The 15498-nt window shown below is 34.5% G+C and overlaps 2 protein-coding genes across 5 annotated transcripts; both read right to left on the bottom strand.

Moving 5' to 3' along the window:
- On the bottom strand, positions 331-10357 carry LOC107605613. 4 transcript variants are annotated; one of them, XM_016307545.2, is made up of 10 exons: positions 9922-10357; positions 5933-6675; positions 5283-5544; positions 4720-4917; positions 3491-4589; positions 2608-2831; positions 1881-2481; positions 1714-1795; positions 1012-1059; positions 331-766 (listed from the first exon to the last, which is right to left on the bottom strand). In XM_016307545.2, the coding sequence occupies exons 1-10, from the start codon at positions 10250-10252 to the stop codon at positions 563-565; spliced, it is 3792 nt and encodes a 1263-aa protein (XP_016163031.1). In that variant the 5' UTR covers positions 10253-10357; the 3' UTR covers positions 331-562. The 4 variants fall into 4 exon arrangements, with proteins under 4 accessions (XP_016163031.1, XP_016163034.1, XP_016163033.1 ...); XM_016307548.2 differs by having other exon boundaries at positions 1881-2448; positions 9922-10267; XM_016307547.2 differs by having other exon boundaries at positions 4720-4884; positions 9922-10267.
- Positions 13011-15319, bottom strand: LOC107648570. Its single transcript, XM_016352384.2, has 5 exons — positions 14625-15319; positions 14199-14444; positions 13666-13731; positions 13322-13387; positions 13011-13209 (listed from the first exon to the last, which is right to left on the bottom strand). The coding sequence occupies exons 1-5, from the start codon at positions 15279-15281 to the stop codon at positions 13105-13107; spliced, it is 1140 nt and encodes a 379-aa protein (XP_016207870.2). The 5' UTR covers positions 15282-15319; the 3' UTR covers positions 13011-13104.

Below are 15498 nucleotides of genomic sequence, written 5' to 3'. Positions count from 1 at the left end.
ATGTATACACTAAAAATAAATCACCAAATTCATTTTAAATATATTTTATATTTTTATGATTAATTCAGTCATTGATTTTTTGCATGCACGTATTCTAGTCGATTAAATAATAGTGACATCTCATAATACGTTTGGGATAACGTTGACACAAACACACAACATCAATTAATAAAATGAAAAATTAAAAATAAATTATCTTGGAAACGGAAATTTTGGTTTAGATTGCTAACTGAAGATATTGGCGTAAATGAATAGATTCTAATATGGTTATAGATTTGGATGGCGGCGGAGATTAAGAGAAGAGTGGGATAGCGGTAGTGACAATTGACATGCTGACTGCAAAGGAGGAGTTATAAATATATTACAGGTAAAATTAGTATTTCATAAACTAATATTTTGACTTCTAAGGAGGAGTTATATATATATATTACAGGTAAATTAGTATTTCATAAACTAATATTTTGACTTCTCCTCATAACTTTATTTTCACACTACATTTTATTCAAATTTCATTCATTACATAATTACAAATCCTATTTCATCCACAACAACTATCATAGTATCATGCCCACTCAAAGTTCATTTCTTTTGGAAGAACCAAAGCGATGAGGCAATCAGATGGATGTGGTGCAATAGAAAGCAAAGTGCATGTTTCAGGCGAGTATGGGAGTATGAACAGCAGCCTTGCCCACATGGATTTTGCGGCTGGGATTTTAATGACTCCGGCACAATCCCTCTGCTTTAAGTATGTTATGAAATCCTGAAACTGGTGAACAAATATAGGAGGATCAATGACATGAATGAGGCTCGGTTAACCACAAAATACATTTCCCAATTCACTGTTAAATGGTTAATAGCATATAGACTAAGATTTTTTTTTTCTTTTTGGGTGCACATATTTAGAGTAAGATTTAAAAACAATAGAGGACCGCAAAAGGGGATGGATCTCATGTTGTAAATAAGTATATTAATTAATTTTTCTTTAAAGAAAGAAGTATATTTCATACATACCCGTTTGTGTTCACTTGGGGAAGATGGGATTAAACGGCACACTTCCCTCTGCATAGAAGCCAATGCCATGAAAGCATAGTTAGTTTCAAAAAATGGATGGCAAATGCAGACGCAACTCCTAACATTTCATGGCTGCCGAGAAGAAAAAGACTACCAAAGTAATTCTAGCAAATAAAACACAAACTTCACAAAGGATTTTTTTTTTTTTTTTGTTATTTCAGAAATTTTAGATATATTAGCTATTGAGGATTTTAATAAGTGAAAGACTAATCTAACCAAAGAGATATAAAGAAACATTAAATGGAAGATCAAAACACGATGTTGAAATGCAAGGAGAGTAGGCTAAATGAATGCTGTTCATACTTAATTTTGGATATAATTCACATGCATACATTGGCTTAAGCAATCTCAAAGATAGATATTCAATTCCTAATGTTCGATAATCAAACAATAGCAAAAATCCTCAAATAATTCAACTACTAAGGCAAGCAAACCAGATCTAAGAATTAAAAATAAACTAGGATAGCTATTCCAAGTAGGGCTAGGTGTAGGAGTCTAAACAACTGAAATAGAAAATTTCAAAATTATTGATAATAATAATAACTAGACTGATAATAATAGCTAGATCCTAACTCCCCATGAAACAGTGAGCATGAGATGGTTGGGAAGGGAAGATCAGCCAAAGGATATTTGAAAACTTACCCTATTAGGTGGTGTAGCTGCAAATGTTGATTTCACATGTCGAATATCAGTGCGTTTAGTCATGTCTAGTTTTGTGGGCCACCTGCAACAGAGGAACATCTATTTAAACTGGCCTAAATTAAAGAAAACGAGATTTTGAACGTTAAGGAAACAAAGATGATTCATACTCAGAAGGTTCAGGTGTGGCATTTGTGTATTTGCAAACATTTGAATCTGCTCGGCATGCATAAATTGTGCAGTAGTTAACCCCGCTTTTACAAAGAGCCCCCTGCCACTGATACTGCAGAGACTGCCCTGAACATTCCATACTAACTGCTTCCTGAGCAGGCAATGGTGGAGGAGGAGGTGGAGGAGAACCAGGTGGTGGAGGAACCATGGGTGGCTGAGTTTGGGGCAAGGGTGGTGGAGAAGGCAGACGTGCAGGTGGAGGTGGAGGTGGAGGTGGAGGTGGAATTTCAAGCTGAGGATGTGGTAAGGAAGCCAAAGGTGGTGCCATTACTGGTGGGGGCATCAGCTGGCCATAAGGATGCATTGGGGTTCCCTGGATGTGAGCAAGTGGAGTTACTGAAGCAGGTATAAATGGTAAATGATTATTAGGCATCACTCCAGGCGTGAAGTGATTGGCAGGTAAAGGATTGTTTATTCCACGTGGATCCCACGGACCATTTGGAGGGGCATAAACAGGGCGAACGAAGGGAGCTGACTGAATTTGTTGTGGTGGCGGAATGGAAGGTCCTTGAGTTCCAGAGTACATATGTTGAATGTTAGCTGGTATATAAATAACCCAATTTTCAAAATTGAACACAATTCAGAATACAGTATTTGCACTTATATGTGTAAAATATCTCCAGAAAAAGCAAAACCAGAACGATTTAGCCAGCATAAAAATATTACCTCCTTGATGAGTGTCTAGTGATACATTATCATAACCATCAGTTTTCCTTGCTCCAACTTCTGGCATGTTACTGGAACCAGGAAAATGCCAGTTCGACTGGGGTGGAGGTGCACGGTGTATTCCACTACTGTGATTCTGGGAATTTGTTCTGGGGGATACAAGTTCCATGGAGTTGCCCTCTGGTTTGGCTGAAGAAGGTCCGGCAGTCTGATTTCCAGATTTACTTCATAAAAACGAGAGAACAATAACCACATAAGTTAGTAAGTACATAACCATCCCGAGGGCTTATTTTAAACAAACTGAAAGCTGTCAAAGAAATGACAACCCTTGGTCACTAATGGAAACAGAGTTCATGATCAAGCAACTTCTGTAAAACAATTATTTCACATCACCGAATAACACTTTTTTGGGAATGCATATAATAGAAGAATTAATGTTGGAATGTATATTCTATTTTATTTATATGTCAAGGTTCTTTGAAGAGCAAAAACTGTTATGCGAAGCCTCATTATGGGTTTCACCATAACAGAGCCATACTCTGGTGAAATTCAATATTTAACTTAGATGTAGAAGAATCAAAGGTGGCAAGGATTACACTCCTACATCCTATCTAACTAATGGTAATGAAGGTTTGAGCGTGGTTTTTAATATTGAATCAAACCTCCTGCAAACTTAAACCACATGAATGGTTTCATATCTTAAAACACCCTTCTCTGTACTTGTAGACTATTAACAAATCAACTTTCTCATTCACGAATTTGTTGTTTTGTGTTTGGAGGGAAAAGGAGGGGGGAGGGGAATGAAAAACATGAACTAACCACGTAAATCATTAAATATACTTGTGTTTGTGTGTGGACTAAAATTAAAGAAATCTTGTCTCACCTGAATTCTACTTGGAAGAACAACCCTGGACAACTACGAAGATTCTTTAGAACAGAAACTGCACCATCAGTATTACTGCATTCAACAAACCAACCACACGGCATCTGCATGTTTGCCTGTGTCAACCGCAAAATGGAGCCAGAGCCTCCAATAGCAAGATTGCAGATAGTCATTAGTTCATCGTCTGTGAGGAATGGAGAGCTACTCCATGGAATAGTTATCCACAAAGTACTGGATGGTGCTGTATCTTCATCACGCATCGAAGGAGCATAACTGTTACCAGTTCCAGTCATATAGTGATCATGGAGACCTATGTTTTGATTAATATTGTATTTTGTACACAATGAAGCTAGCAACGAAGACAAGTGAGACATCCTTGTGCGAGAACTGTCAGCAGGGCTCACAGGTAAGGTTCGAGCATGAGGTGATCCAGAAATACCATGTGACATGTTTGTTGGGATGCTAACTTTAAGGTCAGGATGGGAAGGGGCAGATGCAGACCTTGAACCGTCCATATACGGGTGCCCAATTCCAGCATTAACTGTTCCTGGGACAAAATGCAAGTTATAGTTGCTTCTTTCTCTTCGAAACTGTCTCAGATGCAACATGACAGAGGTAGCTTCTTCAGGAGTTTCAAATTCCATAAGTAATGCACACTCACAGCTGAGATCAATAAGTGCAGGAGGACCTTTATGGATTACTTTTCTTGATTCATGTAGGATCTCATCCTTGGCCCATTGAGAAGAAATATTTCCAACATAGATATGAGAACTAGAGCCAACTGCAACACCATTCATTGCACCCCTAGTTCCAAATCCTGTATCGATGAATTTTACACGACACGGGAAGTTTCCCGGTAGATAGTGTCTAGCTTTGATTGCATCAATGATTCTTCTGTACTCAACAAAGGCAAAACCTTTCATGGGGAAGAAAACAAACCGTTCAATTTGACCATATCTTTCTGATTGAAACCTAATATGGCTTTCAGGCACGTCAGGTGGTATAAAACCAACCCAGAGCCTTGTTGAAGCAGAGACAATATCCATGGCAGCAGGATCCCCATCAAAGCACCAGACAGTTTGACTTTTTGTTGAAGCAGCTGATGACATAAAATGGTGATTAGGAGATATCATAATGCTTCTAACACTCCACTAGAACATCTCAATGGAGGTGAATTGAACTAAAATTTAGAACATGGTTTTTCTCAACATTTGGTAAATCATTTATACCTTCAAATGAATTACTCCTAGAGCCAAATGGTGTCTTCATTGAAGATGAGGTTATTTGATGGGTTGCTGAATCCCTAGGTGTGGAACATCTAGCATGGGACATACTCCCTCCCTCCCCCATCTCAATGCCCATGGGCCTTGAAGCTCCATTGTCGAAATGTGAACCTACTTTTGATACAGGGTTGGTGCCAAGAGAAACTGCAAAGCAATTAGCTATCAGATACTAACTCTGGTCTCAAATAAGTGTCCATTTTAATTACGCACATGGATTACGGAAAAATTGAGAACTTCTTGATTTTAGATGATATTAAATTGATTGTACTAAACCACCCTTATAAACTACTCTTGTCTTATACTTGCTATCTCTTCCCGCTTATTCTCTCTCCTTCATTTAATAGGGTTATTACAGGAAAAATTAATTGATACTGTCTAACTTCTCTAATTGACACTTATTTGAGACCAAATAAAATTTTAATAATAAGCATTTAAGCATTTAGGTGGGACCGATATAGTATTTAAAAACAATCATTAGAAGACCCAAACATTAACTCTTAATTTGCTACCTCTTCCAGATGTTTCACCAATACTGTCACGTTCCTCTGAAATCCTAGGTACCGCATAGTTCCTATTTGTGTAAATCGAAGAATCAGATCTATCTTCATCACTATCTAGTTGGTAGTCTTCCAAATCAGTTTGTGGAACAAACTTTCCAAGAATTCCTAGAAGTACTGCTGTAATTTCCATTGAAGCAGTAGTAGGCAAGTCCAATAACTTCTTACATTTGCGTGACATCCATTTCTGTAGTGAGGGATCTTTGTCAAGGACCTGTATGGAGAAAGGCAATGAAAAGGCATCACAAGTAACAAGCAATCAGAACTAGAAACTTACAGTTAAATGGATTCAAGCAAAAGTTCTTAAACAGACATCCTTCAATATCACCAGCAATGACGATGCTAGTAAGTTCTAAAAAATAGAAAAAACAGTGCAAGCAAAAAGATCAATAACAACTCATACAAAGTATAGATCAATTAATTGTTTTCCTTGAAGAAAACAAGGAACTAAGGAGAATCATTTTTTATGCTGCTTAAATATAATCACTTTACTCACATCTAGAACAGAGGGGTAGAAATCATCACTCGCTAAATTATTATAACACGCATGAAATTGCATTTAAAATTTATTAGGGGCCTTGCATTTTAATATGAAATATTACCAGTGTGAGCAAGCAACTCTTTGGAATAGACGAATCAACACCGGCAACTCGGTTGACATCTGTCATTATTTCCTCATCAACCTCGTTTTCGCGGATAGCTGAATCTGTTGAACCTGTACCTGGCTTAGATCCGCCATTAACATTATCCAAAAGGCAAACTGCTTCATCAACCAAAACATTTCTAGTCACCAGGCTCAGAAAACATTGTCCTTGTTCAGAGGCACCCTCCTTTGTGGCAGAGCCTAAGAGCTCCAAACAAGCTGCAAGCATGTCTTTTGGGCAAGAGAAGAATATCCAAAATAAACATACTGCATGGAGTTTTGACAATTTAGTCAATGAGGACTCATCTTCATCTAAAACTTTTTGCTTCAACTTAGAAAATTCATCAGGGGAATCTTGCATTTTCAGGAAACTCTTATCGAACACCTGTAAGGCGTCCTTTCCCTCAAGTAAAGATATGAAAAAGAATAGCACATTCTGAAAAACTGCAGAGCAAATTCCTCTGATTACAGCAGATTTTGGTGCCACTGAAGAAGCAGCACAGCAAATATCAGCTAAGCCAAAAATACAAGCTCTAGCAGTTTCAAATGCAACACCATCAGCATCTTCTCCTCTACTGATTAGTGTGGAACTCCAGTTATACATATTGATAACCACTTTAGCAGCAGCTTCTAAAGCTGTTGGACAGCGGAATGCATATCGAGGAATAACATCAGCCGCGATTCTTTGTGCACTCAAACAACCTGTCACAATGTAAAAGTTTCATTATTGGCTAGAGAATTTCAACCAGGAAAATTTTCTATCCTTTACTCAATTGTTGGAAATAGAGCATTGATTATTTGCAGTTTAAGTACTCAATCAGGAGCAAATCAGAAAACAGCAAATAGTTGTTTTCTCCATTTCCAATGGGCAAAGGTAGAAAACACAACAGCAACTATGTAAATGTAATATTGTAATTATTGCAAAAACTGTATCAACCAAAATCATTGTCTAATATTTGAAAAGACTTAATAATTTTCTATAAATGGAAATGGAAAAATAAAAATAGAGATATGTTTCCCAATGAAAAGTACAAATAAATAGATCTCATATGTGTGCCACATGTCCAATATCAGCACTTGCTTGGTTACACATGGGTATTTACCCAATACTTAATTTTAAAACCTTGCTATTCAATAACCCTGGTACATGTTAATCATTATAAAAAGCACATATTTACAGCTAAATCAATTTATAAAGGTGCATTCTTGAAAATATTGAAATAACAAATTAAGGAAATTCTATTTGTCTTATGATTAACATTGCTATACCCCTCCCTTACCCATACCATGTATACATGCAACAATCCCAAACCAAAAGAATTGCAGCTCTCAAACAAGTATTAATACTTAAACTAATGTATGAGAAAACATTAACATCTTGTGATTTGTAGCACATAACTACATATCAGTAAAGATGACATTTAAGCATTTCCATTCAACAAAACATTCATTTAAGCATTTAAGAATATCCTACAACTGTATATTTGACACTGTTCTTTGTAAAATACATCATAGAGACTTGGCAAAATTTAAAATAATTGAAATAATTAAAACTTAACGGCTCAACAGAGCATCCGAAATGAAATGATCTACAAATCCCACCAAAAGCAGCAAGGATAAGATTTCTTAATGCAAAATTCATTCTTAATAATATATCTTTCAAGAAAGAAAAGAAATTTTTTCATCTAAATATGTTAAACACGAGGTTAAATCTCGCACAGCAGAAGACAGTCACAAAATAACATTTTTTTTTGGGCTAGACCAGTGAATTCAAGTCAAAATCTTCTCAAATAAAGGTTCCCTAATGAATTTGTGGCAACGTTCCCCTTCCCTAAAATTAATGACAATTCCATAATTTCATCACAATCAAATCCAACACAAGATCGCAATCAACATAGTAAATCAAATTCGACGAAAATCATTCATGTTGATCAAATTCATAAGCCATAACCGCAATAGTTACCTTTGGCAGCAGATATCAGAGCAAGATAGCTCTGTTCAAGGTCAGACATGAATGAACCCTCTTTATTCAACAAGCATAATTTCATTTGCTTATAGCATTCAAACATGTCTCTAATCTCACCCTGGTTCCGGCACTTCGCAAGATTCTCCTCTAAAGGAAATAGTGGGATCACCGACGGAGGTAGGGTTGGTTTAGAGTGTTGTGATAGGGTTGCTTCAGGCGTTACTGACAAAGGCGGGGGCGATTCTAGATGAATCACATAGGGCCTTCGCTTCTTTGGAGGTTTTGGAATTGGATCCATGATTAGAACTAATTAGCAACTCAGACACAGTGAGTACTCGGTGTTTTTGTTTCATACTCTATTGAGTACAAGGAAGAGTGTATGGCGGTTACTAGCCTGCGAACCTGTTTGCTCTATTGAATACTTGGAAAGAGGTTTTTATACAGCAATGCAAAAACATTACTGATGTAATTTTTACAAAACCAGATGAAATTTTAGGACAAAGAAACCAATAGTTTTATTCTCCTTAATGCACATCGGCATTAAATATAAACATAAAGTTCGCTTGACCAGAGGAGCTCATTTCATTGGAAGTACCTTGAAATGAACTTTCACATTTGCAACAGGCATCAAACAAGCGTTTAGTATTGGTCAAAGATACCCTCTTCCCCTATCTCCGGAAAATCCTCAAGAAGCGATTTCTTTTTCTTTTTTCATTTCTGGTAGGAACTCAAATAGAGGTTTTGAAATTAAGTTTTATCAGCCAATTGGACCATTCCCCCAATTTTTTAATATAAAACGGATAAATTCTTTCAAGCTTCACTCGTATTATACAGGTCAAACGTTAAAAGGTAAGTCTAATAAATGATCTAGGAGGCACTGCCTACCCAGACATTTCTCCTTTTTTTATAAATTCCGAATATGAATATAGAATTCCAACTATTGGTATTAAAGCAAATATATCCTGATTGTGGTTCTATAAAATTGGATATTGTTTGAGTCTGAGTTTTCATTGTTGTGGTTTCATCATCTTACATCATCTGGAAGGGGAACAAAGGGATTTTCCAAGGATTCTAATCAAGAACAGATCCAATACTTTTTATCTGTAAAAAGAATAAACCCAACAGTATTGAACATTAACCAAAAACCATATACAGAGTCATAACTCATATTGCCTAACAATTTTGAATTATTCATGCAATTTATCTATTGCTTTTCTAGAAATCATTCCTATGAATCTATAGACATGTGAATCCCACAGACCATTCTAAGTAGAAGGAGAAATTTCCGAAAGAATATCTCATAGATAACGTTAACAAAACTGCAAAGCGTTAGTTAACGGCACGATAACGTCAACATTATGTCACCAATAGCACATATCTATCCTTATTTTCATTCATCAAAACGCTGTCAACGGGGAACGTAAATGTTACCTCAAACAAACCAACAAAAAAAATTAAAAACAAAATGGCCTATAATTGCAAACTCCTACTTGATACTTTTGTATGCCATATACATCAAAGGTTTGTCAAAACTGAACAGATCTTTGAAATAGATATATCTCCACAATCCAAAAGAGCATTTGAAATGAAATGATTCCCGAATCCCGCCAAAAGCAGCAACAAGAAGATTTCTAAATCACAGGAGATATCTCCACAACAAAAATGGAATCGAACCGAATCCAATCTTAATTAATTACCATTCCAAGCATGAAAAAGAAACAAAATCACCCCTCTTAAAACAACACTCTCTCCAAAGACAGTTTTAAGTTAGCACAATATAGGCAGTTACAGAGACAACATCTTAGGGCAAATGCAAACAACAACAAAGCAGACAAATTCTATCCACAAGCCAAAATTGCGTCACAATCAATCACATTACAACATCGCATTCAACAAACTCAAATTCATTAACCTTGATTTCAAATTTATACACTCCAAACAGATAGAGAATGAACTACGAAGTGTTGTTTAGTAGTGTTTACCTCTGGAAGCATTGATGAGAGCGAAGAAGCTCTGTTCAAGGTCATGGATGAAAGCACCTTCCTTCTTTGACAAGAAGAGCTTGATGCGACGGTAGCACTCAAACACGGTTCGAACCTCATCTTTGTTCCTCCGCTTGGTGACGACCTCATCCTGTGACAGAGGCGGAGGAGGAGGAGTAGGCGGACGAAGTAGGGTTTGAGGAGATTGTGGCGGCGAAGGCGGTGGTGGAACTTCTTCGGATGGTGCCAGCGGCGGTGGTGGCGGCGGTGGGGATTCCGGGAGAGTGTCGTAATGCTTTCGCTTCTTCAGTGGCTGCTCGGCGGACGCCATTGGTGAGTGGTTAGTGCCGCTGAATGAGCGATCGGTGCTGTCGTTTTATAAAATAGTAAATACACTCAACACTCGAGACTTGACACTTGAGATTTGAGAAATGAGAAGGGTTACCCTACTCGGCAGTTCTTCTTTCGTTTTTTTTTTTTTTTTTCTTTTCCTTCTTATTTTAGCCAATAATTACCCTTTTTTCATGTTTATTTTTTCTTTAAAAAAAACCCTCCAAAATTTCGTTTTTTTTTGTTTGTTTACACTAGATTAAAAGAAGAAAAAAAAAACTACTAGAAACAGAAAAAATAACTTTTAAGAGCTAAAGATATAGTTTCGGACTTTTGGTGTAATCGGACAAACTCTTTTCAAAATTTCTCTCACCCTAACTGATAAATGTTACTAGATAATTCAAATTTTGTCAAAACATTAGTAACATAGTTAGCATCTCTTTGAATAAAATTAATTTCAACTCTCTAATTTCAACTCAAGACTTCAATGACTTTAGACACCAAATTATAATCAGTTCTTTAAATTCTGTTATTTTATTCATTGATAAGAATAAAAGTCTTCAACCAATTCATCTTAAAGATAACATTTCTAAAACTATCTTTTCACGTAAAAAACAAATCTTTCCATATTACAAACAATTTGTTTCGAAGAATAGACACAAAAGATAAAAAGCCAACACAATCATGCAACCAACAGCCCATAAAATCACGTAAAACACACCAAAATCAGCGGCTTCACCAAATAAACTAGCATCACAATTTACTTTAATCGAAAAAAGAAAAGAAGAATATCAAGAAAACAACATAAAAGAAGTAGAAACATAATACGTAAAAAAGATCATGTGAAAATCAGATTAAGAGGCCTAAATAAGAGTTATAACTTTATTAATGTTCTACGAATCAATCGGATTGAAAACATCATTATTACGATCTCTCCAAATCCATCAAATAGTCGCAAAAAAAAGAGAAAATCATTAGAGTTCATACCCTTTTGTAGCCATGTCTTAAAATTCTGCCCATTTATCTCCAAATTCAGCTTTCGCTAGATAGCCTTGGCTCTAGGACACTCATGCAGACAATGAAAAACATAATGCGACACCGGGGCACAAACCACAACCTCCCATGCTTTTATGATAAAGAAATGCAGTTGTGGGGATTGCATCATACATACATAGCAAAAAAAAAAGTTCATATTTTTCTGGGACTTGAGCCTTCTATAACCAAAGCCAATTCCGGTACTCTTTCCAATCAAACTTATGCTTACACAATTATAAATAATCGTTTTTTGAATAATAGATATTGAAAAAAGCTGTCATTCACCTCCAACTAGCCCACTCTCCTACTTAAACATTCGGATTATAGATCATAATTTTTTGCTTTACCGAATTAGTAATGGGAGTGCAACATCTCTCTAACCTCCACTGTCCATCCACCTATAAATCGTTAATATTGATATCACAATCAGATATACGCACGTGCAGTAATTTGTTGGCCAGACCTTCCATTCTCCAACTTTCAAACCAAAAAAATTGGATACAAAAAATCGTTCCGCAAGAGATTAAATATCTTGTAAATACTCCTGCAAATATTAGAGGTATTTTTGGAAGATGCAAGAAGATTAAGATCATTCTTTTTAATATACTTATTAGAAATGAGTTGCATCCAAAATTTATTCGAGCAATTAAAAAGTTGTCAAATAAACTTTTTTAACAAAGTAATATTAGCACAAGTTGGATCTCTAATGTCTAGACCATTAAGTTTTTTAGGGGTTAGTCAGACTTAAATTTTTTATGTCAACTTTTCCTTTTCACAAAAATTATCGCATTATGGAAGTAATCTTATCAGACAAAAAAAAAAAAGAAGCATGCGATAAATTTTGTTTAAGTAACCATTTTTTGTATTCCTTATTTTGTTTAAGTTCCACTAAAGTAATTTATGAGATAATTGCATACACTAAAATAATTTTTAATATTTCAATTGCACTATATGGAGATATATTCTTTATTCTTATTATTTTTAGCTTATAACGATGGATATGCATATCGACAGTAATACACTGTAATCGTTGTGTGTGAAGGCTCTACATTCAAGCTTAGTAGTAAGTTGACCTTCATATTTTCATGCTACGCTTGCATGGTGCCCTAATAAAACATGGCTAGAATAATAGAATTTCATGGAAATCATTAGAATTAGAATAATATTGTTGGATTTTTGGGATCCTTTTTATGTGAAAAAAAAGTTAAAGTTGGTATTTAAGTTTATGATTTCTCTTTGCCGAGAGTAAAATGGCTAAAATAGGGTTAAGATTAAGAGAGAGAGATCTTGTTTGAAACAAAACAGCAAACATGAAAAAAAAAAAGGAGAAAATTATTTTCGCATATACACAAAATTATTTCTATAAATTAGTCAGTGCATATATTCATTTAACCGTTAAATCGAGTTTAAATTTAGATAATGTGTTTATATTTAAATTGGTTTTTAATATATTTATTAAATTTAAAAATGAAAAAAAAATAAAAGTTTGTAGAGACCATGTATGTAAGTCAATCGCTATCTATATTAAATATGCGACCTTAATTACCTACTTAACAAGTTATCATGTATGAAGACTCTAACTTGATAGATAATTTTCCGAAGTAATTTAGAATTTGATTTCATTAATTATGCTTTTTGCAACAACGTGATGGCACGAGATTAATGAAAATGCAATGACACTCTTTGAGCATCAAAATTGCTATTTTATTCAAATTAAAGTAGTTAACAATAACAAATTAAATTTGTAACACATACATACATATATATATATATTGCTCAATTTTTCTATATAGTTTTCTATGCAATTATTTTTTAATATCATGGTGATGGTGAAAAATTCTTGAGGTTATTGAGTTTGAGTCCAATGTCAAGTCCATTATAAGCAAGAGGAGCATACATCCATAGATCATCAGAGCTTAAAAGCTGCAAAACAATCACGCAAGTTCTTTTTTCAGATATATATTGTGTTTCATTTGATTATGTAAACATAATTACTTGATCTATGTTTTATTATATATGTATCTTTATTTAGTACCTTGATTTGGAGCTGCAAAAATTTTACGTAATTAACTGCCTCTTCAAGCATTGTACTTATATCAACCTGCGTAAAAAAAATTACCATAAACTTATGTTAGTGAAATTATTATGATGTCAAAAATATTATCATTAATCGTACTAACAGTGTAAAGCGTTTTACATTATCCTGTAATCATATCCATTTTTTTATATGACTATTCATACAGAAAGATTGTTATTTTTACTAATATAACATTACATAATTAGACGTACGAAAGTGCATTAAAATTTAAATTCTATCTTATTACCCGATAAAAAGTCTTTTTTTTTTTTCAAACAACAATTGTCCTTCACAAAATTTACCTTTGTTCCATTTGGAACAAGACTCTGCAAAATTCTTAATCGCGCATTTATCCTTTCTCTTCTTTTCTGCAATATTTCATCAAAAAGAGGGTTAACTACTGTATATAAATTATAGAGAGAATATTCCATCGGATTCCTGACAATTACTTCGAAAGGACAACGAGGCCCTCAAGAAAAAAAAAACACACAATCCGGCCCCTGATATTTTTTTTGGAACTGATTAGTTCCTGTGCAAAAAAAAAAAAAACAATATTGACTTTTTTTTGGCACAGGGGCCTCGTTGTCCTTTCGAGATAATTGTCAAGGACCGGGTTGAGTTCTTTTTGTCAAGGACCTCGTTGTCTTTCGAAATAATTGTCAGTACTGTTTTGAGTTTTTCTCTAAATTTATATTATAGAATTGTAATAACCAAAATTGAATAAAAAAAATTAATAATAATAGCAAGTAACAAATAAAAGATATGAAAGAGAATAAATTATTAATATAAAATTAATTAATGTGCATTTCAATTTAGAAATAATTATTTAAATTACCCTTGCATAGAGACTCTGGGGATCTGCTGCTGTTCCTCTAATGGTTCTTGTTTTCCCATTTGAGTGAGATACCGAAGTTACCCCTCCATTGTTTTCTTCAGAAGCATTGTCATCCTCACATATGTTAATGTTACTACTTGAGCTCTGTCCATCTAACCCTACATTATTATTTCTCTCTTCTCCTTCATTCCCATTTCTAACAACTTTTCTCTTCCTAGACTTTTCATTTTTCATGCAATCTTGCTCCTGAATGCGAAATAAAATATTACAAACTTTTTTGAATTATCACGAATTATTCTACCGTCTACTGATAATTGTCAATTTGACTGAATAATACATATTCAGTCAAATCAACAGATGCCAGCAGACGAAAATTATTTATTTGTATTTTTGTAAGACGAAAAAGACTAAATAAATAAAACTTACATCTTTCGCGACGAAAATTTTTTTCTTTTGATTCTTATATCCGTTACTTGTATTGTTTTCATCAGCAGACACATCCAATTCTGGTACTTCAACAATCTTCCTCTTGAGCTGCACAACATCAACATTTTCCATTTGATGACATTGATAATGATCATAATTCTCCAATAATCCATGATCATCATTGTCTTCCATTGATGGAGCAAAACATGCAAGATTCTTCTCCTCCATACATAACTCCATGGATATAGAAACATCATTTGCTAGCACATGATCATCATGGTAATTACTAGAATAGTAGTAGTTTGTTGTAAGATCCATGTTGGCATTGAAGAAATTAGTGTCACCACCACTCAAATTGCTGCTATTGTAACTACTCTCTTCTTGTGACTTATAATGCAACATTTTTGTGTTGGGATTAGCATCTAAAGAATGAAACAAATAATGCTCATTTTCATCACTAATAAGATTGGAGGAAATTGTGGATTGTACTAATCCAAAGTTCAATTCATCATCTTCTCCTACAAGAAGTGATGAACGTTGATCTAGAAATAATTGTGAAGTAGTAGTAGTGTAAGTGAAATCATGCTCTTTTTCAGTTGAAAACATTTTGAAGCAATCCAATTCTATATTATTAGAGAATGCTCCTAGAAATTCCATATTCTATTATTCTATATAATAGGGAGGGATTTTTTGGGTTAAAAATTGGTCTAATGGCACTGAAAATTGATGAGAAGTTATGAACCATAAGCACATTTTATACCCAAATCTCAAGAAATATGTTATTGATAGCATTGACTTTATTTGTTTAAATAATAAAAATATCTATTAATATTTAAATAGTAATTATTGTCCTTGGTATATATATATATAAGTC

Source organism: Arachis ipaensis, chromosome B06 (assembly GCF_000816755.2).
Source record: "Arachis ipaensis cultivar K30076 chromosome B06, Araip1.1, whole genome shotgun sequence".
NCBI classification, from domain to species: domain Eukaryota; kingdom Viridiplantae; phylum Streptophyta; class Magnoliopsida; order Fabales; family Fabaceae; genus Arachis; species Arachis ipaensis.
Note: the sequence above shows the minus strand (reverse complement) of the source record. Positions and strands in the feature narration are given on the sequence as shown.

What these genes read in the sequence shown, in the direction of transcription:
- LOC107605613 (XM_016307545.2), bottom strand. Translation starts at nt 10,252, where the DNA reads ATGGCGTCCGCCGAGCAGCCACTGAAGAAGCGAAAGCATTACGACACT. An exon ending in TTCTTCCAAGTAGAATTCAG is followed by an intron (nt 2,832 to 3,490) that starts GTGAGACAAGAT and finishes GTTTTTATGAAG; the next exon opens with TAAATCTGGAAATCAGACTG. An exon ending in ACTAGACACTCATCAAGGAG is followed by an intron (nt 2,482 to 2,607) that starts GTAATATTTTTA and finishes TTTATATACCAG; the next exon opens with CTAACATTCAACATATGTAC.
- LOC107648570 (XM_016352384.2), bottom strand. Translation starts at nt 15,281, where the DNA reads ATGGAATTTCTAGGAGCATTCTCTAATAATATAGAATTGGATTGCTTC. An exon ending in TTGTTCCAAATGGAACAAAG is followed by an intron (nt 13,388 to 13,665) that starts GTAAATTTTGTG and finishes TTTTTTACGCAG; the next exon opens with GTTGATATAAGTACAATGCT. An exon ending in TTTTGCAGCTCCAAATCAAG is followed by an intron (nt 13,210 to 13,321) that starts GTACTAAATAAA and finishes ATTGTTTTGCAG; the next exon opens with CTTTTAAGCTCTGATGATCT.